Below are 18,706 nucleotides of genomic sequence, written 5' to 3' on the forward strand. Positions count from 1 at the left end.
CTCTTAAAAATTGATTTTGTTTAATCTAATGGAAGAATAAAGTCAAGGAAATTATTTTTCATAATAACAATGACAAACTAAAGCACAGTAGTATATTACAGAAATTTCCTCCTTTATTTGGCATAGCAAATAAATGCTATGGCAAGGAAAATTTTGTTTACTGCAGAACCTCAGTTTGAATTAACCATTTGTCTGAAGTGGTGTAGGGTTTTCTGCCTAAGGAGGGAGTTGAACTAGAAGACCTCCAAGGTCACTTCCAACTCTGTTATTCTGTTTTCTGAATTCGAGTGGGCTGTTCTCGGAAGAAAGTTTTCCCCTTTCATGCTGAGCAATTATTTGAATGCTGATGTCAGTGTGGTTTATGGACTAACTGGATGATTAAGTATACTCCAATTTCAAAATACACTGCCACCCCTCAAAAATTATTTTTCTTAGTCATTTTTTTAAAAATTATCTAGTATTGAGGCTTATTGACTTTTAGAGTATATGTGTAGGACTGTTGCTTAATAACGTTAGTGAACATATTCAAGAATGAATTTATTTCTCAGTTTTGGAAGAAGAATGAAGCAGCAGCAGCTCCTACTGAATTCTTTTGCAAGAAAAACGGGAGGATAATTGCTTGCAAATTTGATAGTACCTGAAGAATTCTTGGATGATTAATAAAATATCTGAGAAGGTTCATAACTTGAAAGCATAGATAAGATTATAGTTTGATTCACAGTGACAGTTATGGGATTTTCTATATGGAATTAGTTTGGACCACAGGTGGGATTCAGCCAGTTCGTACCACTTCGGGAGAACCGGTTGTTAACTTTCTGAGCAGTTTGGCAAACTGGTTGTTGGAAGAAATCATTAGTGCAGAGAACCGGTTGTTAAATTACTTGAATCCCACCACTGGCTTGGACTATATGCTGTATTGTTGCAGAGTTTGTGTGAGTGTTGTGGGTGTTTATGTACAGACACAGATACAATAAACATTCACCTAATAACATCTGACTGCTTTTCAGAATGTGCTCATGATAAAATGGATTGGAACATCTGGGACAGGTTTTGAGTAGATGGAGTTAAAGAAAGCAAAATATATATTTATTTGTTCTGATCCATCCAATCATCAATGTTATCTGGGGAAAATGGGCACAGTTCAAACATACTTTCTGCAATTACCTACTTTCCCATACAATATTTCTCTTATATCCTGATGCAAACCTGTGAAGTGAAATGGCTAACCACACATATCTAGTTCAATCCTAAACTATACTGTCAGACAAAGCTACTCGGTCTTCTACAATATGAGGATATTAACAACGGTATCTGTAAAATGATGACTTTTTATCACTATTTTCCATATCTAAATAACTTTTGCTATAGCCTCCTTCTTCAGTTAATGAAACTTATTTGCTTTGTCATGTTCATATTTTTTTTTCCCTGCAGTGGTCCGTATATATTCGTGCTGCAGTACGGAAAGAAAAAGGCCTGCCTATACTAGTAGAACTTCTTCGAATAGACAATGATCGGGTGGTATGTGCGGTTGCAACAGCTTTACGGAATATGGCCTTAGATGTCCGAAATAAAGAACTAATAGGTAGGTGACAACATGATATTTATTGGCTTCACCTCAACTTTGCTAAAATGTAATATAAATATGTCATTCCTGCATAAGCTTTGGTGAGAAATTAAACATATTGAGCACTTTAATGTGTTAAGATAGTTCCAGAATGGGATTCTCTATTCTTGGTTAACCTTGAAAAGTCTGCATGTGTTTTGGGTTTTTATCTTTTGGGGGAAACAGAATTCTGTCTGACACTACTCATTATGTGCAAAACTGCATGTGCTTTTGAGTTTGGTTCAAGTGCTATAGGTTAAAGCTGACAAAAGATAGAAAAGATACAAACAGATGAAAAGTTTAAGTAGAATTGGAAGGATCCCACCAGCAGGAATACATGTTTAATTAATGTCTCTTGCATCCTCTCATCACAAAGAGTTTTCCATTCATCTGAAGCTGTTTTCAGGCAGTCTACAAGATGAAAGATATTTTCCTCTCTTCTGCTAATAGGAATGCCATTCTGCTCAACTGGAAGCAAACTCGGTGTGCTGCTTTATTTTAATACTGTATTGTAATGTTCCTTTCTTCTGGGTAATACCTGCTTTTTCATTTTATCCACAAGAATTGCAAATCTAAGATGGTGGCAATTTACCATTAGATCCCAGCCTAAAGCTGAGAGATCATGAGTTCCGGTCCTGAACCTGGGCACAAAGTTAGCTGGGTGGCTTTGGGACAGTATCTCAGACCTGGGAAGAAGGCAGTAGAATATTACTTCTGAAAATCCTGCAGGGATTGTCCAACCATTCACCAGGAGTGGAGGCTGACTTATTTGCTTTTAAAGCTGCTGTTTAGAAGGCTGTTGACATGTACATTCTGTCTAAGACATTTTTCAATTCATGTGAAAATATATCTGACCAATAGTATTTTGAGATAATGTATATTTTCACCATATCATACAAAGGGTCAGCTTTGTTGTAACAATAAAAAGAATACTTTTGGGATGTAATCCTCAACTCCCAACAGTTCATTTAGTGACCATTCAAAATTACAACGGCACTGAAAAAGTAAACTTATGAACTTATTTTTCACACTTACAACCAGGGCAGCATCTCCATGGTCATGTAATTAATATTCAAACACTTGGCAACTGATTCATATTTATAACAGTTGCAGTGTCCTGGGGTCACGTGATCACATTTTGCGACCTGCTGACAAAGTCAGTGGGGAAGCCAAATTCACTTAATATCCATGTTACTAACTTAACAACTACAGTGATTCACTTAACAATTGTGGCGAGAAAGTTCGCAAAATTCACTTAGCAACCATCTTGCTTACAACAGAAATTTTGGGTTCAGTTGTAGTCATAAGTCAAGAATTGAATGTACTCTCCTTCTTTAAAAAAAAATTCCTGTTATATCACATCTTGGATTAATGTCCAACTGCCTAATCATCCTGTCCCAAAGTTGTCAATTTATCATCTTCAATCACTATTTACAACAATTTAGAAAAGAAAATAATTAAAGAATGACTAAGGAAACTTACAGAAGGCTTTTTATTTCTAAGGAGGATATTTAGGCGATTGTAAAGATGATGTTTTCACTGTTTGCAAGTTAAAGATGGGAACTTTGAAATACTCTTATAAATCATATTTTTATTAGGTTTCTGGAACATCAAGTATCATAACAATAAAGACTCCCTCAAGCAAAGGCCCTGTACACATCAACTGCTGTGAATTCATCTCCAGTCTAATATTTTCTAACTGATGTATTCATATTTTGAACCTTGTTCTACAGTACAATAGAAGTAGACAGCCTCCTTTCGCAGAGAGATTTAAGTTTTCTCCAGATTTTTAGGCGGGGGGGAATCTTTACAGTTATGCAACTGGAAACCACTGTGTGCTTCAAAATCTAAGAGGTATGATCTGGAGGCTCTGCTAAAATGGAGCTAGGACAAAGCAACATAGTAACTGAAGCTTTGTTTTTTAAAAAAATTGAAATCATGGCCCAGAACTCTGTTTTTGTAGCAGGGTATAGAGTAGGGCTATCGAACTCCTGGCCCATGGGCCAGATGCATCATGCACTGTCCATGCCCATGCCCAGTTTAGCAAAGGGGGAAAATGTCCTGATACTTTACGTTATGCTGCCATGATGACATGAGTTTGACACCCCTGGTATAGAGGATAAAAAGCAGTCCTTCTGTATTTGATTTCAGATCCTGCAGCCACAACCAATATGGCTGGTGGTGAGGATTTGGGGAGTTATAGTTCAAGATATTTGAAGCAGTGGTGGGTTGCTATCGGTTCATCTCGGATCAGGCGAACCAGTAGCAGCTGCGGTGGGAGGCTCCGCCCACCCACCTGGACGTTTCTGCGCATACACAGAAGTGTTCCCCATGAGCGACAGGTTTTGAAACATGCCTGTGATTTGAAGAATATCAATTGCCATCTCCTAACAAGGACACTATCTTGGTATTTTGTAATTATTTAAAATTATAATTATTGGAAAACAATTCTCCTTTTTTAAAGGAAAAATATAGATATAAATCTGCTATGTAGTGCAGGTTTAGAAAGCTGCACTTATTTGGGTTAGATTCCAAACCAGTTTAACTTATTTTAGGAATATGAAGAGGATAATTGTCTTCTACAAACTCCAAGCACTAGAGTACCTTCATCAATGAAAGGTTTATAAGCTTGAAAGTCAAAGCTTGTATTATGTCAGGAGTTGCTTGTTTTCAATAATCAATTCATGCTACTTTTCATGCAAGCTACATAATTTTTTAGACGGTAGGAATATTTTTATTAAGATGGAATAAATGTCAAAGTATGGAACATTGATACAAAGTTACAGGGATGTACAGTAATATTAATATTGAAATAGTGTCTATTTATATGATATTTTATGGTAGAGCCTGGAAGTCTAAATCAGTATCTCTTAATCTATTGTTTGTCAGGTTTCTCATAATATGGCTCAATGCAAAGAATTTGCCCAATTATAAAATAAGATATGTAAACTGGGATCAATAAAATCTTCATCTACATCAGATAATTACTTATTTCTTCCCCCCCCCAAAAAAAAACAGAATCCAAAGTTCAGTTGGAAACTTTATGATTCCAAATGTGCATTTAGTTTTCTTAGCTACATTAATTTCATTGGGCAATGTGAAAACAAGGAAAATTCTAGCTTAAGTGTGTGCTCTGCTTGTTTTTACTATTAACAGGGAACTTGACTTACCAGTTTTGTCTTAAAAAGTTACATGCAGTGTAGATTTCAGGGTGATGCTCCCAGTAATCTAACTAAAAACAGGTATTTTCTGTTACAAAACTATATTTTCTGATCACAAGCATTTTTAACCCCCAGAAGGTCTCACAAATATTATTACCTTTCCTTTCATCTTTCAGTAATTGTACTCTATAATTTATAGAGATCAATATCAGACCTACTTCAGAAATTAAGATTAACAGGTTCTCTAGTCCCTTAGACATACCCAAGTAATTTATCCTATGAAAATATTATCTGCAAACCCAGCACATTCAAACATTTGATATTATAAGGAAATCTATTCCCCAACTAACTGATTATTACTTTATCTATTGAGCTTTATTTAGAATTTTCTTAAGCTATATATTTTGGTTATCTCAAAATATATGTAAAGGTAAATTAAGAGACAGTCCAATGTAGTAGTTATGACACCAGACTAGAAACCAGGGGACTGTAAGTTCTAGTCCTGCCTTATGCATGAAACCGGCAGGGTGGATATGCGTCAGTCAGCCTCTATCAATCTTAGGAAGAAAGCAGTGGCAAAACACTTCCGGAAAAACCTTGCCAAGAAAATTACAGGAACTATTCTAGGCAGTCACCAGTAGTTAACAGTGATTTGAAGGCCCCAAATAAATGTAAGTACAATAAATTTGGATAAAGAATATAGAAATAACAGTTGTTTTTTTCAGGATTCTATTTTAATTAGAGTTCACAATAGAGGATAGGGTGTCGTTTGTATGACTGCATTTTTTCTTCTCTTTGCACCTGAATGAAAATAACATACTAGAAAAAGGAAAAATATATAAAATATGTACAATGGAGAGGAATATAAAGTACAATAAAAACTACAGTTTTCTGTTTTAAAAAATCTTTATTCTCATAAAACCCAAATTAGTCTAGTAACTTTCCATATGACTTGAAAGACTAGATTTTCTTCCTGCATATCTCTCTATTTTTCCTAATGCTTTTATTATTCGTCACACTTTGAAAAAGTTGTTTCATCTTCATGAAAGATAGTAGGCTATCCTTTCTCTATTAATTTCGTATTGTTTATTTTAATGAAAATATTATAGCTTCCTTTTGTTTGAGCTCAAGTTGTTTTAACGGTAAACACATGGAGTAGCCAGAACACTGTTTAAAATACACATTAGAATCTAAATCTGGCTCCCACTAAAAAAACCAGTGAACAGGAACAATCAAATTCTTAAAATGTAATTTGCTGCAGTGGCTGAATAGCTTTTTCTTTCAGCGGAAAATGCTGCTTGTGTACATTTGTTCTACATCCTTTCTTTTGATAAAAGTAAATGGATGAGAATGCTAATCTGCAAGATGTTGACAGTTTATGAAATGCACTGGAGTACAATGGTTCTCATTATTCAAGTCTGAGTTCGCTAACTGCATTTTTAAAGTTTTAGACTTAGCTAAAGATGGACATGCAGCAGCTCTTGAGTCATGTGCCCCTAGCATCTCTGAATTGTGCTAAAAACATTGGCAAGGAAATAGCTAAAGTTCATGAGTGCAATTTCAGAATTTTAGGGATTGGAGATAATTAAAAGCTAGAGCTTCCCACATTCATTCCTGGTTTTAACTTGTTCAGTGGTAATTTAATACATTTCAACATTTAAAATTCATCCATAAGATTTCAGCAGTAGCAGATGAGCCAATCATGACTATCGCATATACCTACATTTAGTTCCTAAGTATGGTATAGCTACTTATACCTGAAGAAAGGGCTCTCAAAAAGTGTTCCAAGCACTGTGAGCTATTTCGTACAATGCATATGCAATCTTTATATGATGTTGACTGGATGTTCATTGGGAATGTAAGGATCAGTTCTAATAAAATTGAAATGATTGTTCAGTTTGTTCAATCCATTTCAGTTCGTGTTTTCAGACAATTGAGTGGTGTTTATCTGATTGGGAAGTTGATTTAGTTTGCAAGGATAGAATCCATACCTGTAAGAGGTATTGAATCATTAGATGACTTCAAAGACAACAATTTGATTCAGTGTTTTGATACAAAGTGATAATGTGATTCAGAAAAGTGATACTTTAGAATGTAATTGAATTTTTACAAAGAAATTAAGTCAAGTTAGTGCTCTAGTGTTTGGTATATAGGTGGTCCATATTAAATTTCTTGCTTACCAATAGTAATAGCTGTAGTTGTAGTAGACCAGAATTTCTGTTTCTGAGTGATATATTTGCAAAATGCATCATGTGACCTCATTACTTAGCAACAGCAATCCCAGCAATGTGCGTTGCTTTTGTTAAGTGAGAATCACCAGTCATTAAACAAGCACCTCCTCATAACTTCCTGCTGACTTCCAACAAACAAAAGTGAATGAGGAACTGGAAGGAAGTTGTGAATCCAGGGCAGCTTGCAAATAGGTCAGTGGGTGGATAAGTAGCTGCTTCAGGCCAGCACAAGTGCAGACAGGGCAGGGTTGGCTACTGCCAAGGGCAGAAGGCTACCTAAGCTGCCTGACACTCCACCACCTTATTCCCTTATTTAAGAATCTTTCATTCCCATGGATTTGTCCAATAAGCTATCTCCTTCTTACAAAATCGTTAGAAGAAGAAAGAACAGCACCATGAATTTTCCCTCTCAAATGGAAAGGGAAAATAGATTAGGAATTGGAATCTAGTTCAGTTTGGAGCTGTTACACATTACAATTAGGCATTTTGTCATGTTGTCTATATTATTATGAAATCTGGATTAATCTCAGGTCATAAGCATCGATTATATAGTTAGCAGAGATGGTTAAACAAACCCTACAGCATCAATTTGCTTAATGGGTATTATACCTTCTGATACTGAATTTCATATGTTAATTACTCAGGCATGATTTTCTTTTCGTTGCTCAGAATTAGCTGGAGATGGTAGTATTTCTGACTTTGTGTGCCATTAATTCTTATAACTTTCTGTTCTCTCCCTTTCAGTCTTCCATTTTTATAATATAAAAGCTCAGAATCTTTAGTCCTACATATATAGAAAAAAAACTACAAATCCTTAAATCATTTCTTTTTGTTTTCTATTCAAAAATGGATTATTACTGATCAATTTTGGGATAAGGCAATACACAATGTTCTAGAGATGCCTTCATCTTACAGGCTTGTTCTTTTGCCCCTCTTCTGAATTGTAGAGTATCTCAGTGCTTCTCCCACACTGTGCTGCTCTGAAAACTTTCTCATTTGTTCCATTTTCTAACAACCAGTTATTATAGTATTTCTAACCCATACATTAGGCTTCTCTCATGAAATAGTGAACACTAGAACTGGAAGCAGGCCCAAACCACCATTCAAAGATGCATCCACGATGCATAAATTACAACATGCCGCAAGTTATGGTATGTTTAAATTTGCAAAAGATTTTTGATGAAAATCTTTTTAAATTGTGTGAATTGGCTGTACCAAGAATCAGAAGCAGCCTGAGATTAGGAAACAAATACTGTGCTTATTATGAATAATTGTCTTTACCATTTCCTTGCTGTTCCATTTAAAAACTAGCTTTAATAATGTTTTTATCACTTTTTATTTAAAGGTAAATTTTAATTTGTAAATTGTAATTTGTAATCTGTAACTTCCTGGAAACTAATATTTATTGAGAAGTGTAGAGATCTCCCATCATCTTTAACCAAATTATTATTATTATTATCTCTTTTATTTATTAAACATGAAACTCAGTCAACTGAACATTTAAAAATGTGTCACAAATACGATTGACTGGTACTAATGGTTGATACGGGGTTGCTGCCAGCATCCTAGGTAGCAACCAAGTATCTTCTTAAAATATATGATGTTCCAAGTAGTGCAGTTTTTTTGCAGTTCCACTGGTGTTATTGTAGGAAGCTGCAATTTCTTGATGTGTTTTATAAAATTCTTGGATATGGTACCAAGTGCCCCAATGACAATGAGTATCACTGTTACATGTTTCATCCATAATTGTGTGGTTTCGATGGTCAGGTCATGATATTTTTTATTATTATTATTATTATTATTATCATCATCATCATCATCATCATCATCCTTCAGGATGCCCTCAGACATTACTGAGATAAAGAAAATAAAATTTAATTAAATCCTGTGAAGATATTTCCCTGCATAAGCCATAATGGACTAAATCAAACCATAAATGATTTTGCTTTTAAGCTATACAAAGCTGTGAAGAAAAATAAAACTGTGACATCATTTCTGTGCACAATTGTCTTTCCATCAAGAAGATTAATTATGCACATAGAGTTTTCATTGAAGCTAATTAAAAAATGTGTGATCAATGTACCATATCTTTATCTACAGTGTATATATACCCTTTTCTTCTCCAAAAGATATTATACTTCCTTAAAAAACATTACTGGACAGAGATTTGCTTTTACAGTGGTACCTTGGTACTCACCATTAATTGGTTCCAAGAGGCACGATGGATATCAAAACTGATGAATGAACAAATTTTCCCATAAGGAATAATGTTGTGAGTCACAAGGCAGCTGACACCGACAGGTTCTAGTTGTGCTTTAAGTACCAAACAAACAATAAGTACTGGAACAATTTTTTCAAAATACGTTGAGTACCAAATTCTATGAGCTTCAAAGCAGTTGAATACCAAGGTGTCATTGTATCTGTTACCATTTTGATTTAAAATACTTTAGAGTGATATATTACTTTCTTTTCTGCAAATGAGGAATTTGTATGTCTTCAAAGTATATGTCTTAATGGCAGGAGGCTTACATCTTTCCTATAACAATACCAATATTCCTACATTGCAGTATCAACTGTTGGAGTTTATATCAAAAGGAATACAAATAAATATGTGACATAGGGCTAGGGTATCAAATCCAGTTAATACACAATTTGGAAATCCTGGGTTTCATTAAAAAGCTGGTTATCTTCTCCACATCATTAGAACTACTGTCATGATGTTGGCCAAAGAGGACTAAGATAAGATAATCAAGGAGTCACAGAGACACTGAACCTTGATCCTAGCCATAGTTTGGAGGTATCATCAGGCCCACCTCTTTTGACACTTGTGACTCAGACCTTGAAGAGTCCTGTTTATCTAGCCTTTGGAAACATTGTGATATCCACCTGAAGAGTCAAAGTAGAAAACATAGGAATGCCTTGACGTATAGAGAAGCATTCAGCCCACACAAGACTAGCGAATGGAGCTGGAAATCAAAAGGGATCAATACTAACTGTAGTGTAAAAGTTCTCACCTTTTTTTTCCTTCCACTCAATCATGTCCAATTCTTGAAGACTGCTTGGAGAAGTGCCCATAGTTTTCTTAAGGAGTATACCATTGTCTCTTTCCTAAGATGACAGAAGGACTCTATTTTTTTTTTTTATTTATTTTATTTGTCACAACAGTATATATAAGCATAAGCATGAAAGTAACTATATAATATATAAGCATATATATGAGCATAAGTATGTGATAACTATATTAATTGGATATAATGAAAGGAAACAATAAGACAGGAACGGTAGGCACGTTTGTGCTCTTATGCATGCCCTTTATAGACCTCTTAGGAATGGGGTGAGGTCAGTAGTAGAGAGTTTTTGGTTAAAGCTTTGGGGATTTTGAGAAGAGATCACAGTGTCAGGTAGTGTGTTCCAAGCACTAATATTTTGAGAAGAGACCACAGTGTCAGGTAGTGTGTTCCAAGCACTAATAACTCTGTTACAGAAGTCATATTTTCTGCAATCAAGATTGAAACGGTTAACATTGAGTTTAAATCTATCATTTGCTCTTGTATTGTTATGATTGAAGCTGAAGTAGTCTTCAACAGGAAGGACATTGCAATAGATGATTCTATGAGTTAAACACAGGTCCTGCCGAAGGCGGCAGAGTTCTAAGTTTTCTAAATTCAAGATTTCAAGTCCTAAATTTAGAAAACTAAATAAATAAATAATAAATAAATAAATAAATAAGTTGTTTAAAAACAACTCTGGCCCCAAGATTACTCAGCTAGATTTTCTAGCAGGACTAGAACTGATGGTCCCCCAATTTCTAGCCTGATGTCTTAAGCACTACACCAAACTGACTCAATTCTCACCTAGCCATGGAAAATGAATATGATAGTTAAGGTGGCCATTAGAAAACAAGGCAGATGTAGACCTCTCAATTCTCCCAGAAGAAAATGCCAGGCATCTGTGATGTAAAGGAAGGAAGAAAAACAAAACTTTTGAACATTGTCTCAAAGGTGCTTTTTCAAAAGACAGCTGGACTGTTTTTTTCCTTGAGGAAGACGAACAAAATGTTTCACTTCTCAACTGTCTCAACTGTCATTACCTGATGGAAGGATAGTACTTGACAATTGAAGCTCAACTGTCAGTACCTTATCCTTCCATTCCCCCCTCCTCCCCCCCAATCAAACCGCTGAAGCTTTTTGGATGACAAGTGAAACGTTTTCTTCTTAATCCTCAAGGGAAAAAAATAGTCCAGTCGCCATTTGAAAAAGCACCATTGCCTCAATCTCCACAGGCTTTTGAACATTATTTGTAGGGCTTGTTCTGCAATTTGTGAGTAAGTGGTTACTTTTTTAACAACTATTAAATAATTAAAAGAATTCCAGGAACTTGTGTTGCTAATTTTTATTTTTATTTTTTTAACAAATATTGCCTTGCCCCATGAACTTCACCAATAAGGCCTCTCTCCTATTTAATTCTGTTCTCTTTCATCTTGGACTTTCTTTAGGACTACACCTGCTAGATTTATATGTTTTAAATTTCATTTACTCTAGCCTGAGGGACCTAGGACATCTGCATTCAACAGTTGGGGTTTTCTGATTGAATGAAAAGAAATAGTAAAGTAAAGGCAACTAGTTCAGATATCAATATTAATTTTTCTGTTGGACCTTGAGAATAAGCAGCTAAGGCTTCTGGGTGGCGCCACCTTTCTCGCTGGGTGCTAATTTATGGCACTCCGCATTGAATATGGTAAAAGCCGGATTTAACAACTGATCCCGGCTTCATTTCTCTCTCTGGTTGGAAGAGAGAGACAGAGCAAGGGGGTGGAATTGGGTAGATTCCCTAGGGCTTTGTTTTGTAATACAAAGTCCTGAACAGTCGAATCCTTATTTACCCCTCCCCCACTCTCCAGTATTCTCTGCGCGCCTGAAAGAGGAGGAAAAGAGGAAGGTGTCCACTTCTGCTAGCAATTGATTTCTTTTTGTGGATACGAAAAGCAGGCGGAACGAGTGTGAGGAACAATTATTGGTTTGCAAGTATTTTTGATTTTCTGACTTCCGCCCCCCCTTCAGTTTCGTTTTAGAGAAACTGAAAGCAGAGCGATACATCAAAGGGAGCTTTGCTGTTGAATCGAAACTGAATGGAGATTTTATCTTATTGTGTTTGACTGTGGACTGTTGGATTATATTACGCTGTTTAAGTACTTTACAAGGGGATTCTCAGCAGGAATTTTGTTATGGAGGTTCTTTCAGAAGAATGGATTCGTGACTTTATACAGGACTACACAGAAAGTATGTATTTAATTATTCAAAATACGAATTGATAAAAATGGGGACGTTTTGGATGAGAGTTTGGAGCAAATTAACCAGTGCAATTATTCGGAAAATGGAATGGAGGACATACAAATAAAAGTGGATAAATATGAAGATTTGATCGTGAAGAAACAAGGTGATCTAAAGAAGTTTTCTTTAAATAGTTTGGATGAGCTGCCTGAATTTGTGCTACAGGAGATTGTCCTCAAATGGAAAAGACTCACAAGCTTAATGTTTCCCAAGAGTTCTCTTTTGGACTGATGGAATATACGGCAGTAATTTTGGATTTCTGGACATAAGGAAACAAGGCAGATGTAGACCTCTCAATCCTCCCAGAAGAAAATGCCAGGCATCTGTGATGTAAAGGAAGGAAGAAAAACAAAACTTTGAACATTGTCTCAAAGGTGCTTTTTCAAAAGACAGCTGGACTGTTTTTTTCCTTGAGGAAGACGAACAAAATGTTTCACTTCTCAACTGTCTCAACTGTCATTACCTGATGGGAGGATAGTACTTGTCAATTGAAGCTCAACTGTCAGTACCTTATCCTTCCATTCCCCCTCCCCCAATCAAACCGCTGAAGCTTTTTGGATGAGAAGTGAAACGTTTTCTTCTTAATCCTCAAGGGAAAAAAATAGTCCAGTCGCCATTTGAAAAAGCACCATTGCCTCAATCTCCACAGGCTTTTGAACATTATTTGTAGGGCTTGTTCTGCAATTTGTGAGTAAGTGGTTACTTTTTTAACAACTATTAAATAATTAAAAGAATTCCAGGAACTTGTGTTGCTAATTTTTATTTTTATTTTTTTAACAAATATTGCCTTGCCCCATGAACTTCACCAATAAGGCCTCTCTCCTATTTAATTCTGTTCTCTTTCATCTTGGACTTTCTTTAGGACTACACCTGCTAGATTTATATGTTTTAAATTTCATTTACTCTAGCCTGAGGGACCTAGGACATCTGCATTCAAGAGTTGGGGTTTTCTGATTGAATGAAAAGGAATAGTAAAGTAAAGGCAACTAGTTCAGATATCAATATTAATTTTTCTGTTGGACCTTGAGAATAAGCAGCTAAGGCTTCTGGGTGGCGCCACCTTTCTCGCTGGGTGCTAATTTATGGCACTCCGCATTGAATATGGTAAAAGCCGGATTTAACAACTGATCCCGGCTTCATTTCTCTCTCTGGTTGAAATAGAGAGACAGAGCAAGGGGGAGGAATTGGGTAGATTCCCCTAGGGGCTTTGTTTTTGTAATACAAAGTCCTGAACAGTCGAATCCCCTTATTTACCCCTCCCCCACCTCCAGTATTCTCTGCGTTCCTGAAAAAGCAGGAAAAGAGGAAGGTGTCCACTTCTGCTAGCAATTGATTTCTTTTTGTGGATACGAAAAGCAGGCGGAACGAGTGTGAGGAACAATTATTGGTTTGCAAGTATTTTTGATTTTCTGACTTCGCCCCTTCAGTTTCGTTTTAGAGAAACTGAAAGCAGAGCGATACATCAAAGGGAGCTTTGCTGTTGAATCGAAACTGAATGGAGATTTTATCTTATTGTGTTTGACTGTGGACTGTTGGATTATATTACGCTGTTTAAGTACTTTACAAGGGGATTCTCAGCAGGAATTTTGTTATGGAGGTTCTTTCAGAAGAATGGATTCGTGACTTTATACAGGACTACACAGAAAGTATGTATTTAATTATTCAAAATACGAATTGATAAAATTGGGGAGGTTTTGGATGAGAGTTTGGAGCAAATTAACCAGTGCAATTATTCGGAAAATGGAATGGAGGACATACAAATAAAAGTGGATAAATATGAAGATTTGATCGTGAAGAAACAAGGTGATCTAAAGAAGTTTTCTTTAAATAGTTTGGATGAGCTGCCTGAATTTGTGCTACAGGAGATTGTCCTCAAATGGAAAAGACTCACAAGCTTAATGTTTCCCAAGAGTTCTCTTTTGGACTGATGGAATATACGGCAGTAATTTTGGATTTCTGGACATAAGGAATTACTAGGAAATATTGTGATTGACTTTTAAAAGGAGCAATGAAGGAAAGACAGAGATTAATGCACCAAAAAAATGGCAAGAGACAAAAGTATTATTTTGAAACAAGGTTTTTAAAATATTAATAGACAAAATATTAGTGTCCCTGAAAGACAATTTGTGATTATAAGAGACTAGATATTTGGATATACTGGATTTTGATGAGGAAGGACTAAAGTTGAATAGATATTGTAATTAATTAAATAATATTGTAATTTTCTCTATTGAATTTTATAAATTTTATAATCTGTTGTATTGAATTTTAAATAGAATATTCTTGAAAGATCTTATGTAAGAAAGACTTGGGGAAATTATATGGTTATATGGTTATAGAAGCTATAAGGAGATATTCTCTGAACTGGATTGGATTTTTATGCTTTAGCTGGTTTTAAAATATTTTAGGATTAATTTGTTCTACTGATTTATATATTTTATTACTGTTTATTGTTAATTTTTGAAGGATTTGGTTATGTAAGGAGGAAGTCAGTGCTAGAGAGGGAGAATTGGTATAATAGTTTTGGGAAAAAAAATTTTTTAGCATATGTTTGTTTTATTTTTAACTATACCTTGTGTTTGTTCCGGGAAGCCGGGGGGAGGGGGGAGGGGGTTTGTGAAGGGAGAGGGGTTGGGGGGAAAGGGGGGGGAAAAATTTTTGTAAAACTTTTTGAATTAAAAAAAAAAAGAGAGAGAATAAGCAGCTAAATCATGGGAAGGGGCCATATGGGACTGATGTGGAAGCCATTTAATCAAGCTATGAAATATCAATTTTAGAAATCCAAGCAGTCATTAGATGACCACAAAAGGTACAGATAACTTTAATGAAGGTGAATATACGTGTCCAGGATAATGTTGTGGGATCCAATCTGGGTCAGTCACCAGGACCAGAGGTTTAGTCTTCCCAGCTTTCAGACTTGTGTTGGAGCCCATCCTCCATCTTTATCTCCATCTAGTGATCATCTGGATTTTTGAGCTCAGATTTGGCATCCTTAAGCATAGATTTAAATTTTTGTCCATTTAAAAAATATATGTTCTCCATTCCATCCTTCACTACAGAAGTAAGTAACCTGAGAGCCTTATCTAAAATCTTAAATATATTTTTTCAGACTCCAAAATCTTCCAAATTTTAGATTCAAATGTTTTTTTTACCTTTTCCAGTAACACCCCTCCCCCCACCAATATAGTAAGGTAAAGGTAAAGGTTCCCCTCGCACATAAGTGCTAGTCGTTGCCGACTCTAGGGGACGGTGCTCATCTCCGTTTCAAAGCCAAAGAGCTAGCGCTGTCCGAAGATGTCTCCGTGGTCATGTGGCCGGCATGACTCAATGCCAAAAGTGCACGGAACGCTGTTACCTTCCCACTAAAGGTGGTCTCTATTTTTTCTACTTGCATTTTTACGTGCTTTAGAAACTGCTAGGTTGGCAGAAGCTGGGACAAGTAACGGGAGCTCACCCCGTTACATGGCTGTCAGGCCTGGAAACCATATTAAACTTTCGGTTTCCAGACGCTGCCACATTTTTATCTTAAGGGGAGGAGGGGGGGGTTGAGGGGTATGGTAACATTCTTCCGGCGGTCAAGGTCGGATGGCGTTCACGTCTGCACGAGGAGTGGCATGAAGTTACTCGAACGAACTGGAAGAACGTGGGACCGTGTGATCTTCAGAGGGGTCAGGGGGGTGGGACTATTGGGGTTTGTATAACTGGGGAAACGAATCCGGAACTTCAGTTTTGGGAATTGCACTCATCGTGTGCCAGTCTCCTCATGCTAGTAAAGGACTTTGAGAAAAAGAAACGGATGCCTCCGAGTCTCTTTTACGCAGAAGAGGTATTTCTGGAACCTTGACAATGGCAGCACTAGGGATTCGAACTGCCGAGCTGCCGACCTTTCAATCGACAAGCTCAACGTCCTAGCCCCCGAGCCACCGCGTCCCCCCAATATAGTAGTCATCTGCAATTCAACTTTGTGCAGAATTTTGGAATGAGGCAGAAGACAAAAAATGAGAGAGAAGGAGAGAGAGTGCTTTCTCAGATAGGCAGTGTACAGTCAGAAACTGAGTAAGGAGGCTAGGAAAAAAACACCATGACCATTTCAGCCCAGCCTCCATCATGAAATGACTGCCCAATCCACGGCAGTATCACTTCTCTGAACACTAGTAGTGTGAATATTGAAGTGGCCTTACTTGCTTCAGGGAAAAAATGGTACTGTTTTTGTTAAGTGAAGTACCATAGCTGTTCCTTAGGCTGTTTCAATTAAACCTTGAAGGACTTGTCTGCTAAAACTTGCCTACACGACTGATTGTCACTGATCATAGTCCATTATAGAACCAATGTGAAATTGGAGAGCTTAGCAAATTCTCACATCTTATTAAGGAGGAACTTCATTAGTGCAATGTGCATAAGGACTGTATTACAGAAAGATAAGTTTCTGTTATGTTGCAAAAGTTGTGTCTTATGGTCTGATTGAAATGGACTGCATTACATTCTGCATTATGACTAAACTGGGAGGAGGGAGGGAGTCAAGTCTCAAGATTTATACAACTCCCTGCTACCTTTATTTGGAAGGCTATTTACCAAAGTCTAGACTGCTGACATTTCAAAGACTTTCTTTGCACATACTTCTTGAAAGAGTCAATAACTGAGCACTAGCAGCTATTTTGCACCTTATAAACCTACTGGCCATTAAGGCAACTGATGTGTATTGACAGCTTGGCAGAAGGCTCTGCTCCTCAGTCTCTTTCTCTTGCACAGGAGTTATTTTCTTGTCTCTCTCTAGCAGGTATCATATTGATCAGACTGATACTCTCAAGGCTGTCATAGTTTCCAGGTCCTCCCAAAAGGAAGGTTGATAAGTCAGGCTTTTCTATCCTAGTAAATGGCTAAGGAAATATTTTCTTTTCAGGCAAGCAACAGCAGTGAATTTTTTTTATAAATATAATTCTTCTAATTGTGATGCAGTGTTTTTCTGTCCATACTTATGCTTTATTACTATGTAAAGTTCCCTTCCATAACACTATTTCCTTTTTATTTTTTATTTTTTTTATTTTTCTACTGTTGCCACAGGGGAAATGCTTAAAGATTTTCCTGCTTGTGCCCTAGACCTCTTCTCTTCTGGTACTTTTGGAATCAGGCCCAGCAACATCCAATTAGCGTTCAGCATCTTATACCTTGGCCACCTTGGGCTTCCATGTGTAGCTTAAGAGCTCCTTACACAGTTCTACTGTGCTACTGCATTTTGCTTAAGTTGCAAAGCAGGAATATCCTCTGTCCTGAATCATACCCAACTTTCAGTGACAACTATGTATTTAGTGACTCAATATCCCTGATTATGAAATGGAAGATAATCATTTTCGATTACCTTTTCTTCCCATCCATTTCCTTCCAGAGTACAGTCGTCTGAGATATCTTTTCATAGATTTCTGCAAAGAGCCACTGTGGAGCTATGATCTTTAATCATAGCCTCAATTTGTTACCATAATATAGATAATATCTTTAAAGAAACAAATTAAATGTCAGGGGAAATAATAATACACTTCTGAGCGTTGTGTTTTTTGTGGACTCTTTATCAGCCAAAACAGAATGGGAAAGAAACTGGTTGAAAATTATAGTGCATTAAAATAATCGGCTGTTACATTGATATTTCAGATGAAATTAATTATCTTCAGATTAATTGGTTGGGGATTTTTGCTGATTACTAAAAAGTAAAAGGGTAGGTCTATTTGAAATACATCTGAACTAATTATCAAGAAAGAAAGCATTCAAGAAACGCAAGGTAATATAAGCCTGCCAATCAGTACTGTAATAGTGTTCAGGACAGAATTACGCCACTAATATAATGGCAAGTTTACCTGCAATACCATTACTAAGCTAATATAAGTAGAGAGACTTCTACATTCGTAGGGATTCTTTGCCTTTTTAAATATGTAACGTCTACCCTGTGGCCATTGCCTTATTATATGCTTCTTTCCAGTACTTTTTCTCTTCTTACCTACAATACTCAGACAATAGTGTTCACACATATTATATATTTCCCCATATATGCACGTATGTATGTTTATGTGTATACACACATGGACACATACACTATTGAAAAGCCAATTCCAACTTTTGATTGTAAAAGCCTCAAAGCTAAAAACCGTTACCAAATCTGGATTTACCTCTTCCCTCCATTTTTTAAAAGAAATCTTGTCTTCATGCCGAAACAAGGCATGAAATCTATCGACCTTTCAAAGTTTCTGCAGAGGACCCTTTTTGGTCTGAAGATAAAAGTAAAAGTCCTTTTATTGATAACTAAATGTTCATCTCTACAGTCTAAGTTATAGGGCTAATGCTAGCCAGTTACTCTATTAGTTATTGTGTACAAAGAACCTATGTTTTCAAAAT

The 18,706-nt window shown here is 36.3% G+C and overlaps 1 protein-coding gene across 1 annotated transcript in view; it reads left to right on the top strand.

Moving 5' to 3' along the window:
- Positions 1-18,706, top strand: part of CTNND2 (catenin delta 2) — a 546,840-nt gene that overhangs the window by 470,344 nt on the left and 57,790 nt on the right. The window contains exon 16 of the mRNA XM_058176992.1: positions 1,432-1,582. Coding sequence (XP_058032975.1) covers positions 1,432-1,582 — 151 coding nt within the window. The remainder of the gene's footprint in view (positions 1-1,431; positions 1,583-18,706) is intronic.

This window comes from Ahaetulla prasina, chromosome 3, assembly GCF_028640845.1.
Source record: "Ahaetulla prasina isolate Xishuangbanna chromosome 3, ASM2864084v1, whole genome shotgun sequence".
In the NCBI taxonomy this organism is placed as follows: domain Eukaryota; kingdom Metazoa; phylum Chordata; class Lepidosauria; order Squamata; family Colubridae; genus Ahaetulla; species Ahaetulla prasina.